Raw genomic sequence first — 17,892 nt, forward strand, 5'->3', positions numbered from 1 at the left:
GCCTAAGGCCTTAAGGCAGTGGTTCTCAACCTTCCTAATGCCGTGACCCTTTAATACAGTTCCTCATGTTGTGGTGACCCCCAACCGCAAAATTATTTTCGTTGCTACTTCATAACGGTAATTTTGCTACTGTTATGAATCGTAATGTAAATATCTGATATGCAGGATATATTTTCATTGTTACAAATTGAACATAATTAAAGCATAGTGATTAATCACAAAAACAGTATGTAATTATATATGTGTTTTCTGATGGTCTTAGGCGACCCCTGTGAAAGGGTCGTTCGACACCCAAAGGGGTCGCGACCCACAGGTTGAGAACCGCTGCCTTAAGGGACCTGTGTGGATGCTTCTAAGTTTGCATTTTCAGATGCTGGGAATTTGAAGTTTCAAGATTTAAAAAGTAACAGCAGCTTATTGCAGGAAATGTGGAAGCTCTTTGCCCCTCTTTCTTAGCCCGCTTCCCGGCTTTCCTCCATAATACCTTTCCCATCGCATTCAGTGTATATTTTACGCCATGGTCTCCCTCACAAGAAAATACCCACCACAAAAGTCGGGTTTTGTTCTGTTCCCCGCTGTATACTGAAGTATGGAGAGGCCTAAATGTTTGTGGAAGTGGTGAGTGACTATGGGTACAGATAAGAGGTAAAAGCATTTACCTGTAATTCCACCCAGCCATTGCCCTGTGAACATCCGTTTCCTTCCTTTGGGGATCAGCCTATGACACAGTTGGCTCCTCCATTCACAGACTTATTTTTATTTTTTAAGTTTTATTTATTTATTTATTGATTGATTAAGTTATTATATATTCACAGACGTTTTAAAACACTTTTATTAGCTGCGCGTTTCCCATCATCGGGAGGCAGGCAGAGGCTCGCTCCTGACCCTCCCCACACCGGACCCATCACCTCCTTGGCCCGCAGCCCAGTCGGGGGAAGGGGCTCCCCTTTGCCCAGCTCCCACCACCCTTCCTCCTCACTTCCCTTTCCAGAGCCTGGGCCCGGCTGCCGGCTGCAACGTCACCACGCTGGGACGCAGGGGCTCCGGCCCTGACGCCTGACGCAGGGTCTGACGTCATGACGCAGAGCCTAGCTACCGCGCAGGTTCCGGGCAGAGTCCGTTATGGCCGCTGTCGCCCTGAGGAAGATGAGTGGGGCTGTGCGCGCGAAGCTGCCGCCCAGACCGGGCCCCCAGGCCCCCGCGGGTTTGGAGCGGCCGCTGGTCCTGACGCTCCTGCTTGCGTGCGCCACAGTGTCCAGTGGTAAAGGGGCGCGGCGGCGGGGCGGTTGCGGGCGACCCGAGGACCCGGGCGCGGGCCGGGAGGGAGACCGGCGGAGCCAGGGAAAGGGCGCTTCCGAGAAGCCGAGGTCTAGACGGGGCAGGGGCTCTGCTGGTCCGAGAGAGAGTGGCTGTCTTAAGGGGTCTAGGAAGTGGGGTCCCTGCGAGGCCTGAGAGGCACCGACCCGGGAGCAGGGGGCGGGGTGTGCGGAGGGGCGGGGAGGGGAGCGGTGGTGTGGTCGGAGTCGGCGTGAACGGGTGGCCACGGGAATGGAGGTGGAGGCGAGGGTCTCAGGAGGGTCTAGATAGAATCTAGACTCTAGATTAAGGAGGCGGAGGAGACCGGTGCCGAGGCGACGGCCGCGGCTAGGAGCTGTGGTGTCTACCCAGGGTCCCCGGGGGTGGTGGGGGCACCCAGGGTCTAGAGGACCAAGGCGGGCGGGAGCCGTGACCGCACTGAGCTGCGGGGTGTTTCCGAGAGCGAAGGTGAAGGGGAAAGAGCGGCCGTCGGCGCTGGGGTCTGGGAGGTCCGGGGGGTCCGGTTCCGTGTTTGGTGAAGAACCAGCTTACAGGGGCCTGGGAAGAGGAGAGGAGTCCGGGACAAGGAGAGTCTTTGTAAGCATGGCCCCCTTCCCTGTGTCCTGGGTTAACAGGACAGTCCTGCTTTATTTTCATGGATCCATAGGATTTAAGGACTTCATTTAAAAATGTTTATTATTTTTATGGAGGGAAAATTGACACATAATATTGTATTAGTTCCAGGCGTACAGCATAGTGATTCGATATTTGTATACACTGCAGACCGATCACAAGAAGTCTAGTTACCATATGGTCTCATACATAGTTAAAAAATTTTTTTTATCTTGTAATGGGAACTTTTAAAATGTACTCTTAACAACTTTCAAGTATGCAATCCAGTATTACTAGCTAGAGTCACCATGCTGTACATCACATCCCTGTGGCTTATTTTGTGACTGGAAATTTGTACCTTTTGACTCCCTTTACCGATCCTTCGCACCGCCCCCGCCACAAACCATCCATCTGCTCCTTGTATCTATGAGTTTGGCCTTTTTTCTTTGTCTTGTTTTGATTTTTTGTTTGTTTGTATTTTAAGATTCCACATATAAGTGAAATCACATGTTATTTGTCGTTCTCTGCATAGAGCCCTCAAGGTCCATACATGCTGTCCCAAATGCAAGATTCCATTCTTTTTTATGGCTGAATATCATTCCATGTTTATATATCTAGCATCCTTATTCATTCATCCATTGATGGGTACTTCCATCATTTCCATATTTTGGCTGTTGTAAGTAATGCTGCATGATTAAGTATTGATTTTCTTAGAAATGTTACATCGTGAATCAAGCTACTGAAGGCGTCATTGAGAAATGAGGAAACCTGTAAACCAGGGCCTGAGGCCTGGGGCGAACAAATCCACTAATAAGAACTTACAATGATTAAGCAGTTTTTTTGGTAGTAGTTCCCTTTTTCTTTCAGGCCAAGAAACAATCCTGCTTTTCTCCCTAAATCTTTTTGAGTTTTCAGGTGAAAAACTGTGAAAGGGATAGTGTTCTATTATTTGCCAAGGAGGGCTGTCTAGTCATTCATTCTCCTACTAAAGTGCTGTGGTTACCTAGGGTTCCCAGCAGCACTGAGGGTAGGGCCATTGGACACCCGCAACCCCTGAAGTGTTTGTAAGTCTGTAGGGAAGGATGCCCCATTTCTCAAGGCCCTTTCATCGTTAGTAGAATATAACGAGGATTTCCTTGGCAGATGCAGATAGTTGTGCTCCGAAATCACTTAAGTGCTGTGATGGTTTTGATCAGTTAGTCATCTAAGAAAAAACTGACATCTAAACATGTACATTTCTTGCTGGAATGCTTAAGATATATGGCTAGTAACTAGTTTCAGAAACAACTTTCCCCCCAAGAGATAGTTGGAAATCTTGTGAGGGGGAGTATCGAGAAGTAAGGTGTCCTTTGTGTAGGTTTTTATTTATTAGAACCCCAACACTATTGCTCCAACTATATTGGGACATCTCAGGGATTCTTTTTCTACTTTTTTTTAATTCATATTCATTCTCTCTCTCTCTCTCTCTCTCTCTCTCTCTCTCTCTCTCTTTCTCTCTCCACACACACACACACACTTTAAATTTAAATTGTTCCCTACTGAAAATAAATGAAACTAACATATGCTTTTAATAGGGAAACAGCTCGATTGCAGTATAGTGTAGCATTTATAAAGCTTTAGCTAAATATTAGTGTTTTTATAAACATGCCTAATGGTAGAGTTATTTCAAAGTATTACTCTTGTAATAAGAGAATTAAAGTCTAGATAGAATGTATTGAGTTCCAAACTTCAAGTAAGCATAGGAAGTTAGAAAGTTACCACATCAGATTTATTTGAACTTATTCCATATTAAGTTTCTTAAAATTTCAATGCTTGGATATATTCTTGGCAATTGGTAAGATTTTTTAAGTTTTATGTTTTGATAAGGTCTAAAATATTAATATAAGCATTGTTTTGGATCACTGGATGGATGATCACTTTATGACCAAGTCTTGCCATGCCATTTCAAAAGTGTCTGCTTTTTACATTTGCCCTCATTGCCCCCAAATGATCACCTAACTTTAATGTGTAATGTATTTAAATTTTTAAGGTAAAGTGTATGAATGAATTCTCAAGGTCCTCTGCATTCTTATTTGAAAAATGTTGATATAGTTTATTTTTCTGTTTTTTTAAATTATTATTTTTAGCGGTAGTCTTATTTATTTTAAGAGAGAGAGAAAGAGAGAGAGAGAGATTTATTGTTCCACTTATTTATTCATTCATTGGTTGCTTCTTGCATATGCCCTGACCAGGGATTGGGCCCATATCTTTGACATATTGGGACAACACTCTAACCAACTGAATTACCGGCAGGATGATATAGTTTATTTTAATCAGTTTTTAAAAGGGATTAGTAGAAGAGAATTAAATTTAGGAAGCTTTATTTTTAAAATGTTAAATTTTAACTAGAGAGGTAATATCAAATAGGAAAGGGTAGAAATGGAACATTTAGAACTCTAAAGTAATATATATGTTTGTAGAAGCTCAACAATTAAACCCATAAAGTCAGAATTATCACTTTATTATGAATTCTCTTATTTGATTGGATTAACTCTATTTTGAAGGAGTGGAAGTCTAGGAGGTTGATCTAATTTGCATAAAATGTTTTAGATGAGTTCTTAGTTTGTCGTTTTGTGTATTACAAGTTTTTAGTCCTTGAACAATACCTATTAATTATCCTCCTACTTGGTGTCGCAACAACAAATAGAGAGACAATGGAGATATCCTTAGAAGAATGAGTGAGTTTTTGCCTGGCTGAGAACTGTGGGAAAGGTTTTTCAGAGGGTACAATCAGTACAAAGATGCACCTTGGGGAGTGGTGTGATGAGAGTTGGGTCAAGAAGGTGGCCACTAAATATTCAATGCCTACTATCTGTTAAGTAGGCAGTGGGGACAGAGTAGTTAGGGAGATAGTAGATAATGAGATTGAAATAATGGAACCAGATAATATAGGATCTTGTGGGCTATTATAAAGAGTTGGAATTTTATTTTTGAGGGAAATGAAGAGCTCCCAGAGGGTTTAAAATTTTTTTCCAAACACAGTTTACAATCAGTATTATTTTGTATTAGTTACAGGTGTACAGCATAGTGGTTAGACAATCATATACTTTACAAAGTGATGCCCCTGCTATTTCCAGGACTCATCTGGCACCATACATAGTTATTATACTTCTGGAGGCCCAGTGCATGAATTTGTGCACCAGTAGGGTCTCTTGGCCTGATCTGTAGGATCGGGCTGAAATTGGCTCTCTGACATCCCCCAAGGGGTCCCAGAGTGTGAGAGGGTGCAGACTAGGCTGAGGGACCCCACTGGTATACGATTGGGGCCGGGAAGGGATGAGGGAGGGCTCCAGGGAGTGTCCGGCCCATCTCGCTCAGTCCTGATTGGCCGGACCCCAGCCAATCTAACTTACTGGTCGGAGTGTCTGACCCCTGGTGGTCAGTGCACATCATAGCGAGTGGTTGAGCAGCCTTAGCATTCATTAGCATATTACACTTTGGTTGGTTGAACGGACGATTGGACACTTAGCATATTAGGCTTTTATTTTATAGGATTATTGACTATACTCTATGCTGTGCTAGGAGAGCTCCCAGAAGGCTTTAAGCAGAGGAGTAACACCATCCTACTTAAGTTTGTACACGGGAGTGGACAGTAGGGGTTAGGGTAGAAGCAGGCAGATCATTTAGAAGGCCACTCCAGTAATCCAGATGAGATGATGGTGGCTTGGACTAGGCAGTAGCAGTGGAGGGGTGAAAAGTCTTCAAATTCTGCATATATTTTGAAGGTAGAGTAACAGATTGGATGTAGGTATTAAGAAGATGAATCCAAGGTTTTTGGCTTGAGTAACTATAAAAATGGAGTTGCCATTAAGCAAGAGGGAAACTGTAGGTAGAATAAGTTTCTGTTTTTTCTTTTTGGAGTAGGAAATAAAAACGCATTTTTAAATTAAACTTTTAATTTTGAAATAATTGTAGATTCACTTGCAGTTGCAAGAAATAATACAGATTTCCTGTGTAACCATTTACCCAGTTTTCCCCATTGGTAATATCTTGCAAAACTGTAGGATAATATCACAGTCAGCACACTGACATTGATACCGTCAAGATACAGAGTGTTTTCATCCCCATAAGGACCTCTTGTGTTGCCCTTTACTGTCCCCCCACTTTCCTTCTATCCACACTCCCTCCTGAAATCCTGGCAATCTGTTTTTTAGTTTTATAATTTTGTCATTTTGAGACTGTGATACAAATGGAATCAGATGGTATATAATTTTTTGGGATTGGCTTTTTCACCTAGTATAATTCTTTGAAGATCCATCCAAGTTGTTTCTCATGTCAATATTTTGTTCCTTTTTATTGCTGAATAATATTCTATGGTATGGATGTGTACTACACTTTGCTTAACCATTCATCGGTTGAGGGACATCTGTGGTGTTTCCAGTTTTTGGCTATTATGAATAAAGCTGTTATAAACATTCAGATTTTTGTGTGAACATAGGTTTTGATTTCTCTGGGATAAATGCCCAGGAGTGCAATTGTTGGGTTATACGATAGTTGCACATTTATTTTTTAAGAAATTGCCAAACTGTTTTCTGGCATAGCTGTCCTATTTTACATTACCACCAGCAATATGTGAGTTGCATCCTTGCCAGCATGTCGTATTGTCTTGTGTGTGTGTGTTTTTTTTAAAGGGCTCATAGTTTTAATTTTGTTATTGATTTTAGAGAAGAAGAGAGAGAGCGCAAGGGGGCGGAGGAGAAGGGGAGAGAGAGAAAGGGAAACAGGAGAGAGAGAAAGAAATATTGATGTGAGAGGTAAACATCAATCAGTTGCCTCCCGTACACACCCTGACTGGGGACTGAACCTATAACCTGGACATGTGCCCTGACTGGGAATTGAACTGCTCTGACCTTTTGGTGTATGGGACAGTGCTCAACCAACTGAGCCACATCGGTCAGGGCATATATTGCTGTTTTCTATTTGCTAATATTTTGTTTATTTATTTTGAAAAATATATTTTCATTGATTTCAGAGAGGAAGGGAGAGAGAGAGATAGAAACATCAATGATGAGAGAGAATCATTGATCAGCTGCCTCCTGTACGTCCCCTACTGGGATCGAGCCTGCAACCCAGGCAACCTGAGCATGTGCCCTGACCAGGAATGGAACCACTGAGCCACACCAGCCATGCTATTTGCTAATATTTTGTTAAGGATTTTTACATCCATATTCATGAAAGATATCAGTGTTTAGTTTTCTTTTTCTGTACTATCTTTGGTTTTGATATCAGGATGTTAATATTAGTTTCATAAAATGCACTGAGAAATGTTCCCTCTTTTTCTGTTTTGTGAAAGGGATTGTGTAGAACTGGTGTTAATTCTTTTTTTTTAAAATACTTTTTTTTATTGATTTCAGATAAGAAGGGGGGGGAGAGAGAGAGAGAAACTTCAATGATGAGAGAGAATCATTGATTGGCTGCCTCCTGCACACCCCCCACTGGGTATCGAGCCCGCAACCCGGGCATGTGCCCTTGACTGAAATCGAACCCGGGACCCTTTAGTCCGCAGGCCAGCGCTCTATCCACTGAGCCAAACCAGCGAGGTCTGGTGTTAATTCTTTAAACATTTGGTAGGATTCACTAGTGAGCTATTTGGGCCAAGAGATTTATTTTTGGGGAGTTTTTAAATCAAGAATTTAATTTTAATAGTTATAGAGCTTTTCAGATAATGTATTTCATATTGGGTGAGCTGTGGTAGTTTGTGTTTTTAAGATTCTGGTCTTAAACTTTCTCTTTTACTTGGCTTTTTAAAAAAATTCCTCATCTGAGGATATTTTTCCATTGATTTTTAGAGAGTGGAAGGGAGAGGGAAAGACAGAAATATTGATGTGAGAGAAACACATTGATTGGTTGCCTCCTGCATGAGCCCCAACCAGGGCTCAGGCTGGGGAGAAGCCTACAACCGAGGTACGTGGCCTTGACTAGAATTGAATATGGCACCCTTTCATCTGCAGGCTGATGCTCTATCCACTGAGCCAAACCAGCTAGGGCTCTTTTACTTGGTTTTTTATGACTTTGCACTGGCAGGGGAGGGGAGGGTTGCTGCACATTACTGCCATATAGAGATAGAAATCTCCATTTGTTACTTCTGGCCAAGGGTGGGAGTTCTGGCTCCCCTCATGGTCTCCACTGACATAGTGGTGGGGGTAGCCTGGTTACTGCTTGACTCTTCCCTGGGCCTCCTCTGACACCATCCCATTTGAAGGGACAGGGACACCTTGTTACAGGCTGGGAAGCGTGGAAATGTAGGCTCCCCACATGGCCTTTGCTGGTGTGGATGTGAGTGGTGTTTGCCTGGAGTAGAGCGGCCATTGTCTAAAAGCTTGCTTCTTGCTAAGCTACCTCTCTCTTGATTTAGCTAGAGAGAGCAGGCTTTTTCTGGAGCCCTTTCTGTCTGTACCCTTTGGTGCTTCCAGCTTGCTGCTTTCTTCAGTTCCAAGTTTGCAACACCTGAGATACAAAACAAAATTCAGGGAAGTCACCACTGGGTCATTTCTCAGGTCCTAAGGTCTCTAACTGCTTTGCCTATTCTCTCCACCTTGCAGTGTCTTCTTGTGTTATGTTATATATATTATGCAGGATTTTAGTTGTGTTTAGAGGGAGGAACAAGGAAAAGTATGTTTACTTCATCTTCCTGGAGGCCAAAATCATAATTCGTTTGGAACATATTACTTTGAAGGTCAGACATCTAAGAGGAGATTTCAAGTAGGCAGTTGGATTTATGAGTCTAGAGTTCTGGTAGTTCGTGGAAGTTCTCTTCTAATCACTGCATTTTTCTCAGAGAAGTTAGGAAGTGATACCATCAGGTGAAAGTGAGTACAACAGAGAAGGTTTTGGAAGTTTGAGGACAGGGAAATGTGAATGGTCTCCTAAGGGAGCAGGAGGGTGGATGGACTAGGAAAATATGTAATTGCCAACAGCATTACATATACACCTGAAGTTTTGGCATTAAATTTAAGATGACAGAAAAACAATGGCATGATTGTACATTTATTTTCAGTCATGCTCAGCTGCTTGGTGCACATGGGGGCTAGTCAGAGAGTTTGATTTAACTTGGGATATAGCCTCATCATGTAAGTGGGACAAAATGAGCAAGGGGGAAGGAAATTAGAGGTATATGTGAGAGGGATAGTGTCTGACCACAGACTTGAATCTGGGTAAGGAGGGATGAGAGTGTATTGGGCGAGGGAGTAAAAAGGTAGTAGGTTCAGAGAATTACGGTCCTGATGGATTCAGAATATCAGGGAATGAATTCGAAGGATAGGAGGTCATGTCAGTGAGTGGGATGCATGAAGTTGAGATTCTGGAAGAGTTGTGATGGTAGATAATGACCATGGAAATGAGAAGTTAAGGGCCGCCGCCTCATCAGAAGAGAGGAGGGTCAAAGTTTTTGAAACCAAGACAGGAGGAGTATTTGGGTAGAGTGAACTCGGGCCAGAAGCTAAAATCATTGAGAATTAGGAATCCTAACGGGGAGTTCAGGGACAAAGGTTAGTGGGTGATAGCTGATGACAAGGAGAATCAAGACTGGGGGCATTTAGGGAAGGAAATGGGAGAATGGTCTGGAAGGGGATCTACCCCTTTTCCAGTACAAGAATGTGGGAGAAAACAAGAGCTATTAATTAAAAAGGCTGCAGGGAAAGTATGACCTGAAGGGAGATTCAGGTTTCAGTTAAACAAGAAAGTGAAAGATGATAGAAAGGATTTGCTGGTTACTGGATTCTAGAGTGCACGGTGGAGGGTTTTCGGACATGGAGTGGCTTGGAGATGGGGACAAATTATAATAATTCCCACCCCTGTCAGCTTGTGTCCCTTTACATATACATGACCATTCCCAAGGTCAAGCATAGAAAAATAAAAATTTAAAAAGTCAAGTTTAGCTTGTTGGCTTCCAGCTTTACCATTTTCTTTTAAAACATGTTTTCCCACACTTTGTCAGGAAAATTAAATATATCAGAGAAATAGCAATTTTTAAATGCTTGAATCATAACCAAGTTGAGGTGATAAATGTCAAAATTCTTTTAAGAAATTCCTCTTAATAGTTTTCTGAATAACTAATTTACAGTCTAATGTAGTATCTGTTGAACAACTTCAAGAATATCCACTACACTTTTGTAGTCCGTTTATTTTCTTCTTCTAGTGACAAGTTCAAAAAACCAACTGTTGCAACTGTTATAGGAGAGTTTTACCAATTTTTTTACTAATTTACTAAATTGTTTTTTCTGAGAGTCTATTCAGTCCATTTTTTTTCTATACAAAGTGTATGTCAACTATGATACACAAGCCAGAGTGAATTCACATAGACGAAGAGTTGGCTGTTAGGTTGTTCATTTGTGTTCAGGCACACCTGCTTTTGCAAAGCCCAAGAATAATTTGGTTTAATCTTAGCCCTATAAAATATTTTTCTTTACTGTGATAGACTTAAAAATATTATGTGAGTATTTTTAAATCTCATGTGACATTTTAAAGCATTTTTAAAAAAGTGTAGTGGATATTCTTGAAGTTGTTCAACAGATACATTAGGTTTTAAGTTAGAAACTGTTAAATTTCAGCAGGTATGCCTCTGAACTTTTGGTATGTAGACTTACTGATGTGAATAATTTAACTTTTACTTTAGTAAATCATGCTGAGTTAAGAGCTTGTATGTATTTGGTGTCATTCCTGAATCCAGATTGCCTTCTTTAATCTTTAAAATAGTCTAGTTCACACTTTGTTTTTAAGCTCCAGTTTCCAATTCTTTTCCTTTAGGAGTTTTCCCTTTTTTCTTCCTAAGAATACTTTTTTTTTTTTTTTAAATTTGGGATGGGGGTATCTGCCAGTTCTAGTAGCACTTAGAAATGCTGTCTACCTTAGCTTCTCTTGAATTTGTTGTACTGCATTGGAAGTACTGAAGTTCAGCCTTGGCTGGTGTGGTTCAGTTGGTTGAGCAACGTCCTGTACGCTGAAAGGTTGCTAGTTGGATTTCTGGTCAGGGCACATGCACAGGTTGCAGGTTCGGTCCATGGTCGGGGTATGTGTGGAGGCAACCAATCGGTGTTTCTGTTTCACATAAATGTTTCTTTCTCTCTCCCTCTCCCTCTCTCTAAAATCAATAAAAACATATATATATGTAAAAGGAAAGTACTTAAGTTCAAATTTCTTATGTAGTTTGTGACCTTGAACGAGGATCAGCGTCTGTTTTTTTCTGTTCTGGGCATGGGATGGAGTCTGGCTGGGCAAAGATTACTGAAGTCCAACCCCTTTGTGAAGTGAAAACAGAGGAGATGGGTGAGAGCTGTGTGTGGACTTCGCCCTTGTGACCTAAAGTCAAACTCCTCTTTATTCTTTCTTTTTCCCTTCTGTTGGCAGGCTAGGTCTTCTTTGTTGCTTAAGTTGTTGCTTTCTGGCAAGACAGTTGTTATCTGATGCATAATTGACCTAAGAAGAAAACTAACTGATTGCTGCCTATTGAGACTTACTAATTCTCAAGAGCAAGATAATAGGAATTTAGCAAAGAGAAATGCTTAGTGAAAAATTTAGGTTAATATGCTTCTAGCTTAATGGATATAAAGTTAGAGCTTTCATTTAATGTTGTTTATTCACTTACTTTAGCTCTACCACTGGCTGCTTCACTGAACCAGACTGCACTCCCGGATGTTTCTACTCCAAATACGAGTGCTGTTTTAAAACCTGAAGAACAAACCAAACCTTCTATTTCCCAAATCAGCACCACTCTCCCTCCCACAACTAGTACAGAGAAGAGTGGAAGGGCATCTGTCCCCCCTCGTCCTTCACCTACTGCTACTCTGTCCCAAGAGGAAGCTGATAATGAAGATCCTAGCATAGAAGAGGAGGATCTTCTCACACTGAATAGTTCTCCATCCACCGCCAAAGATACTCTGGACAATGGAGAGTACGGAGAACCAGACTATGACTGGACCACCAACCCCAGGGATGATGAGTCCAGCGAGGCGTTGGAAGAAAACAGGGGCTACATGGAAATTGAACAGTCAGTGAGATCTTTTAAGACCCCATCCTCAAATATAGAAGAGGAAGATAGCCATTTCTTTTTTCATCTTATTATTTTTGCTTTTTGCATTGCTGTTGTTTATATTACATATCACAACAAAAGGAAGGTAAGTTTGGGTTTTTTAGCCCCCTAGTTGTCCTTTAATATCTGAATCATACTTTTTTTTTTTTTAAATATGGACCTCATTCTTTTTTTCTTTTTTAAAAAAATGTATGTTTATTGATTTTAGAGGGAGAGGGATAGATAGATAGAAACATCAGTGATGAGAGAGAATCATTGATCGGCTGCCTCCTGCACGCCCCCCACTGGGGATCGAGCCCACAACCTAGGCATGTGCCCTTGGCCGGAATCGAACCTGGGACCCTTCTGTCCACAGGCCAACACTCTTACTCACTGAGCCAAACCAGGTAGGGCTGAATCATACTTCTTATTAATGCTTTTGGTGATTCAGGATTTTTTCTTTAGTCAAGTTTAAAATGGTAAAACATGGACATGCCTAATCAGTTTATAAATCTATGATGTATTTCAGTGATGGCAAACCTTTTGAGCTTGGCGTGTCAGCATTTTGAAAAACCCTAACTTAACTCTGGTGCCTTGTCACATATAGAAATTTTTTTGATATTTGCAACCATAGTAAAACAAAGACTTATATTTTTGATATTTATTTTATATATTTAAATGCCATTTAACAAAGAAAAATCAACCAAAAAAATGAGTTTGTGTGTCACCGGTTCGCCATCACTGATATATTTTAACAACTATAGTCAGAATGTTTTACTATATGTGTTTCTAAGAAAAGAAATGATTTTTAAAAATTGATTTGAGGGAAGGGGAAGGGAGCGAGAAAGAGAGAGAAACATTTATTTGTTGTTTCACTTATTGATGTATATTTATTGGTTGCTTCTTGAATGTGCCCTGACTGAAGATTGAACTAACAGCTTTGACATATCGGGACATTGCTCTAACCAATTGAGCTACCTTGCCAGGGCCAAAACTCTGTGATTAAAAAAAGTAAAAAGGTTTTATATCTTAATTTAGCATTGCTTTTTCAATGGGAATACTTGTGGAGAAAGGTGGTTAATTTAGTACTTTCAATTAATTAAGCATTGAACTTAGTGATATTTTAATAACTTTTTTCCCTGGTTGTAAAAGTTTAGGAAATTCAGAAAATACGGAAAAATATAGAAATGAACATTTAGGCTACCACTCAAAGCTGAGCATTATTACCATTTTGGTATATTTCTGGTATATGTATATATATATATATATATATATACACACACACATACATATATATATACACACACACACACACATACATATATATATACACACACACACATATATATACATATATATAATTCAGACATGTATGTGTGTTATAATTTTTAACTATTTTTTGTATGTTATAATTTTTAAATGAATTTGATCTCATATAGAGTTTTGTATGGTGCTTTCTACCTAACAAATCATGAGCATTTTCCATTATCATTAATATTCTTTAAAAACATGATTTAATAGCTACATATTTTATTTAGCTGTTTTCTAGTTGAACATTTAGATGACTTCCAATTTTTAGTTCAGAAATAATGTGACAAACATTTCTGCACTGGAATTGGTTTGTTAGATTCCATGAGGCAAAGGGGGTATAAAGAGGACTGAATGGCCCTTGTGTCATCCTGTACACCAAAAGGTGACAGGTTCAATTCCTGGTCAGGGCACATACCTAGGATGTGGGTTTGATCCCAGTTGGGGCAAGGACGGGTGCGTACAGGAGGCAACTGATTGATGTTTCTCTCTCACTTCAATGTTTCTCCCACCCCCTCTTCCCTCTCCCCCTTCCTTCTTCTCTCTAAAAATCAATAAACATATCCTTGGGTGAAGATTAAAAAAAAAAAGAAAAAAAGAGAAGACTGGATAAATAATTTACTGTGAGGAGGGTGCATTTTGGTACTCTTAGTCCCAGAGCTGAATAGTTAAGCTTTTCAAATATTTTATTAAAGGGAGATCCAACACACAATGCCCTTTTTAATACTTACTGGTCAGGAAGTCTCAGATTTTGACTTTATTGTAACTTGCTTTGTGATTCCTGGCAAACCACCTTTCCCTTTGGGACTTTGATTTTTTTACCTGAGAAATGACAAAACGACCAGATAATGTCAAAATGCCTTCCATATTTGAGAGTCAGTGATTCTAAAATCCTTTTGGTTATTTGTGGTTTAGTGGTCTGTCACTAGCTTTGTAAATGCTTGTAGGTGGACAAAATTTTGAATGCCAGGGTTATTCTATCCCGGTGTTTAATTTGGGTCATTTCTATTATAAACACCTAAGGGATGCTATTATAAACACCTAAGGGATGTGTTAAACAGGTGGGTTCCTGGATTCCACCGCAGTCTACTAACTCATTTTTGAAGAGAGAGCCCAGGAATCTGTTTCTAACAAGCACTCTATGTACAATAAAATGGAAAACAAAATAGCCTTTTTGCTGTTTTTGATATTTTACTTTGCATACTTGGGAACCTAGGAAAGAGGTTTTTCACTTGTTATAAAAACTTTTAGCATCTCCTCCATTTTTTCTTCTGTATGTCTAATTTATGTTGTCTTATTCCAGATTTTCCTTCTGGTTCAAAGCAGGAAATGGCGTGATGGTCTTTGTTCCAAAACGGTGGAATATCATCGTCTAGACCAGAATGTTAATGAGGCAATGCCTTCTCTGAAGATTACCAATGATTATATTTTTTAAAGCAGTGTGATTTGAGTTTGCTTATTATGTAATATTATTTGCTTGACTTTTTATATGATATCGTGAAGATTTTTGCCATAGGCAATTGATATTTAAATGAGAGGTGGGTCTCTCTTTATTTTGCCTTGGTGCTTTGGAAATTAAATATCACAAACAAGGAGTATATAATTTTTTTACACTTTCAGAGGTGAATTCAGTCAGGTGTCTAAAATGTGGAGCTAAGCATTACCTTTTATTGTTTTAGATTTCTTTATTGTACTTCTGGAAGTATTAGTGATGCTACTTTTAAAAAAGATCCAAAACTTGTAACTAAATTCTAACATATCCGGTACTGTTGATTCAGATTCTCTTCCTGCCCTCCAAATACTCCTTTAAAAGCACATTTCTTTGTGCTCCCAAACTGTAATCTACAAGGATGTATGTAATAATACATACATAGGTTTGCATATAGGTAACATTTTTCTTCTCCAGGAAAATTGTTTTGGATAATTTAAACATAATTTAAGATAATAATATTACTCAATATGACCACAATTTTAGCTCAGTTAATAAATGTTTCTAGAAATTCTGGCAGTAGAGATGCTGCAGTTTGCAGTGGATGTAGGTAAAATGTTATAGATACCATTTTTTGGTTAGAATTACTGAATTAAATTTAGAGGTAGAAATTGTGGTAAAATAATAAATACATGTACAATTGCTTTTAGTTAGCAATTGATTATAGCACGGGTTCTTCCAAGCTTTCAAGCAGGGGGCAGAGTTTAAAATTATATCAGATTTTTTCATATTGTTTATTATCTTATAGTAAGTTTGAATAAATTTTAGGGGCCATTATTACTTAAATAATATTATATCTAGGCCTTTCAAATTAAAATTAAACCTGAATGAAGTTGTATACATAAAGAATATATGTGTACACTGATGTTTCCTCCCACTGTATTATTTTTAACAGCAACTGGAAACTAATCCTGTATTTTATTTTAGCCTATCATAAAGAATTGGTCAATGTGTAAATATATGATTTGAACCATGGTTGACTTACAAGTGTCAATACGCACTTTTTAGAACATATAACCCCTAATGTACATCAAACGCCCACTCACAAAGCCCGGTGAGCAGGTGGGTGTGTGCTTTGTGTAGAGATGGGAGGAGAAGGGCAGTCCATCATTTCTCTTGGTGGACAATTTACGGTCCTAATCAGGAAGGGAAGCACAATGGAAATACACCTGGACTGTTTTATTGCAGTAATTTTTTTCATATCTGAAATTGTATTATTTAATATTTTGAATAAGATTTTAAAAAATAAATGGCAAAGATATCAAACCATGACTTTATAAGTGTGTTTCATTTTAATGATGGCATGGGTCCTTCATTTGGTTGGTCACAGAGGGTAAGTGCTATGTCTGGGGGAAGCTAAACTGACTAGCTTGCTTTTGTACCCTTTTTAAAAAATATATATTTTTATTGATTTCAGAGAGGAAGGGAGAGGGAGAGAGATAGAAACATCAATGTTGAGAGAGAATCATTGATCGGCTGCGTCCTGCGTGCCCCCCACTGGGGATCAAGCATTGCTCCTTTTAACAGTAGAATTCTGCCTCTCTGAATTCCACTTAACTTCTAAATCCTACTTTAGGTCCAGTTTACCACAAAGTACTGAAGTAGGATTGTAAAGAAAAGTAAAGCAGCTAAATCAATGTGTGCCTTCTAGCATGCCGGCTTCCCTGTTGTTTCCCTGTTGAAGGCACCCCCCCTTAGTGGATCTAGGGTTCTGGGGTTCTTCCTGATGGCACAGTCTTTGCTACCAAGTCCAATGCTAAAACCAAGTAGCCTCTAATTTTTAGAAAATTCATTGATTAAAAATGCTCCCAGAGTCTTGCAGAGGCACCTGAGCTGTTGGTCTATAAATATGTAGTCTAATTCTACCAAGGTCTGGGACCTAGAACTGCATGCAGGATGTGGTGAGTTACCTTTATCTGAATGACCACATTCATTGTGAGATCTCATCCTTCCCCTAAATCCAGGTTCCCATCAGAGCAGCTGCTGCCCATGAGGCAGAGGGAGTGGAGAAGGCTACTGCTCTCACCGCTGCCAAAGTGTTTCAGCCTTCTCCCTGGCGTCTGGCTGCCTCCTTTTGCCCTGTCTGGTCTTGTGGTGCAAGTTTACCTCCCTTCTGGGTTCTGTAGTGAGCAGTCTCATCCTTCCCAGCAGAGGTTCTAGAGTAGTGGTTCTCAACCTTGGCTGCACATTAGAATCACCTGGGAATCTCTTTAAAATCCTGATTTCTAGGCCTCAACCTCCGGAAATTCTGTTTCTTTGTTACTAATGTTGTGGCCTCGCCCCATAACAAAGAAACAGAATTTCCGGAGGATGAGGCCCAGAAATCAGGATTTAAAAAAGATTCCCAGGTGATTCTAATGTGCAGCCAAGGTTGAGAACCACTGTTCTAGAGGTTAAAAGTATTCCGAGGGCCAGGTGTCTTCCAAGGAAACAGAAAAGGAGGCTGTCCTGTGGTTTGAGGTCAGGCTGTAGCTGGATTGTGTTCACCTGTATTTACTTACTTTGACACAAGGGGAAGTTGCTGGGGCAGATTCTGGAAATGGAGCTGGGGCCATTTCTGACTGTCATCTCAGTAGCTCTGTGCAGTGGTGACCTATTGTCTAGGCTACTGAAGTGACTCTAGGAAGCCTGATTTTGGACCAGTAAGTAGCAGCTTCTACCCCATGAACTCCAAGCCCACCTGTCTTCTAGCTGCCTCCTAAGGAGTCCCAGAGCCTTTGGCCATTGTGATGATGCTCCAGATTTAAAAGTCTTGCTCCTTGGAAGCCTTTCTGTACCTAGCATCCTGATATGTCAGCTCTGAAACCCTATGCTGCTGTCTCTCAACCCCTACACTGCCTCATTTCTCTGCTGGGAAATCCAGAGATGCCATGTTCTGGGAATCCCTCACTTCCTGCACGCCTCTCTCATAGGGCCCAGGGGATGCCCCCAGGCCTGGGACTGCTTTCCTGGCTCCCCCACGGCTCCCTTGATGTTGCAGCTTATCAGAGTTGGGTTTACCCAGAACCATCCAGGCATGGACAGCCTGCTAGGTGTCAGATGGGGCTTCCTTGGAGCCTTCCAACCCCGTTCTTCGTTCCCCATTCTCATCCTTCCTCTGAAACAAGGCCAAAGGGTCCTTCCCATCATGCTGTGGGCTGTT

The 17,892-nt window shown here is 40.5% G+C and overlaps 1 protein-coding gene across 1 annotated transcript; it reads left to right on the forward strand.

The window, feature by feature from the left end:
• The first annotated feature begins 1,104 nt into the window (after nucleotides 1-1,104).
• Nucleotides 1,105-16,016, forward strand: CUNH5orf15 (chromosome unknown C5orf15 homolog). The gene is made up of 3 exons (XM_070415003.1): nucleotides 1,105-1,261; nucleotides 11,536-12,059; nucleotides 14,565-16,016. Exons 1-3 carry the CDS (start codon nucleotides 1,123-1,125, stop codon nucleotides 14,694-14,696), a joined length of 795 nt encoding a protein of 264 aa, XP_070271104.1. The 5' UTR covers nucleotides 1,105-1,122; the 3' UTR covers nucleotides 14,697-16,016.
• Nucleotides 16,017-17,892: the final 1,876 nt, after the last annotated feature.

This window comes from Myotis yumanensis, unplaced genomic scaffold (genome assembly GCF_028538775.1).
Source record: "Myotis yumanensis isolate MYYU_CA2020_CCGP unplaced genomic scaffold, mMyoYum1.0.hap1 SCAF_5, whole genome shotgun sequence".
In the NCBI taxonomy this organism is placed as follows: Eukaryota; Metazoa; Chordata; class Mammalia; order Chiroptera; family Vespertilionidae; genus Myotis; species Myotis yumanensis.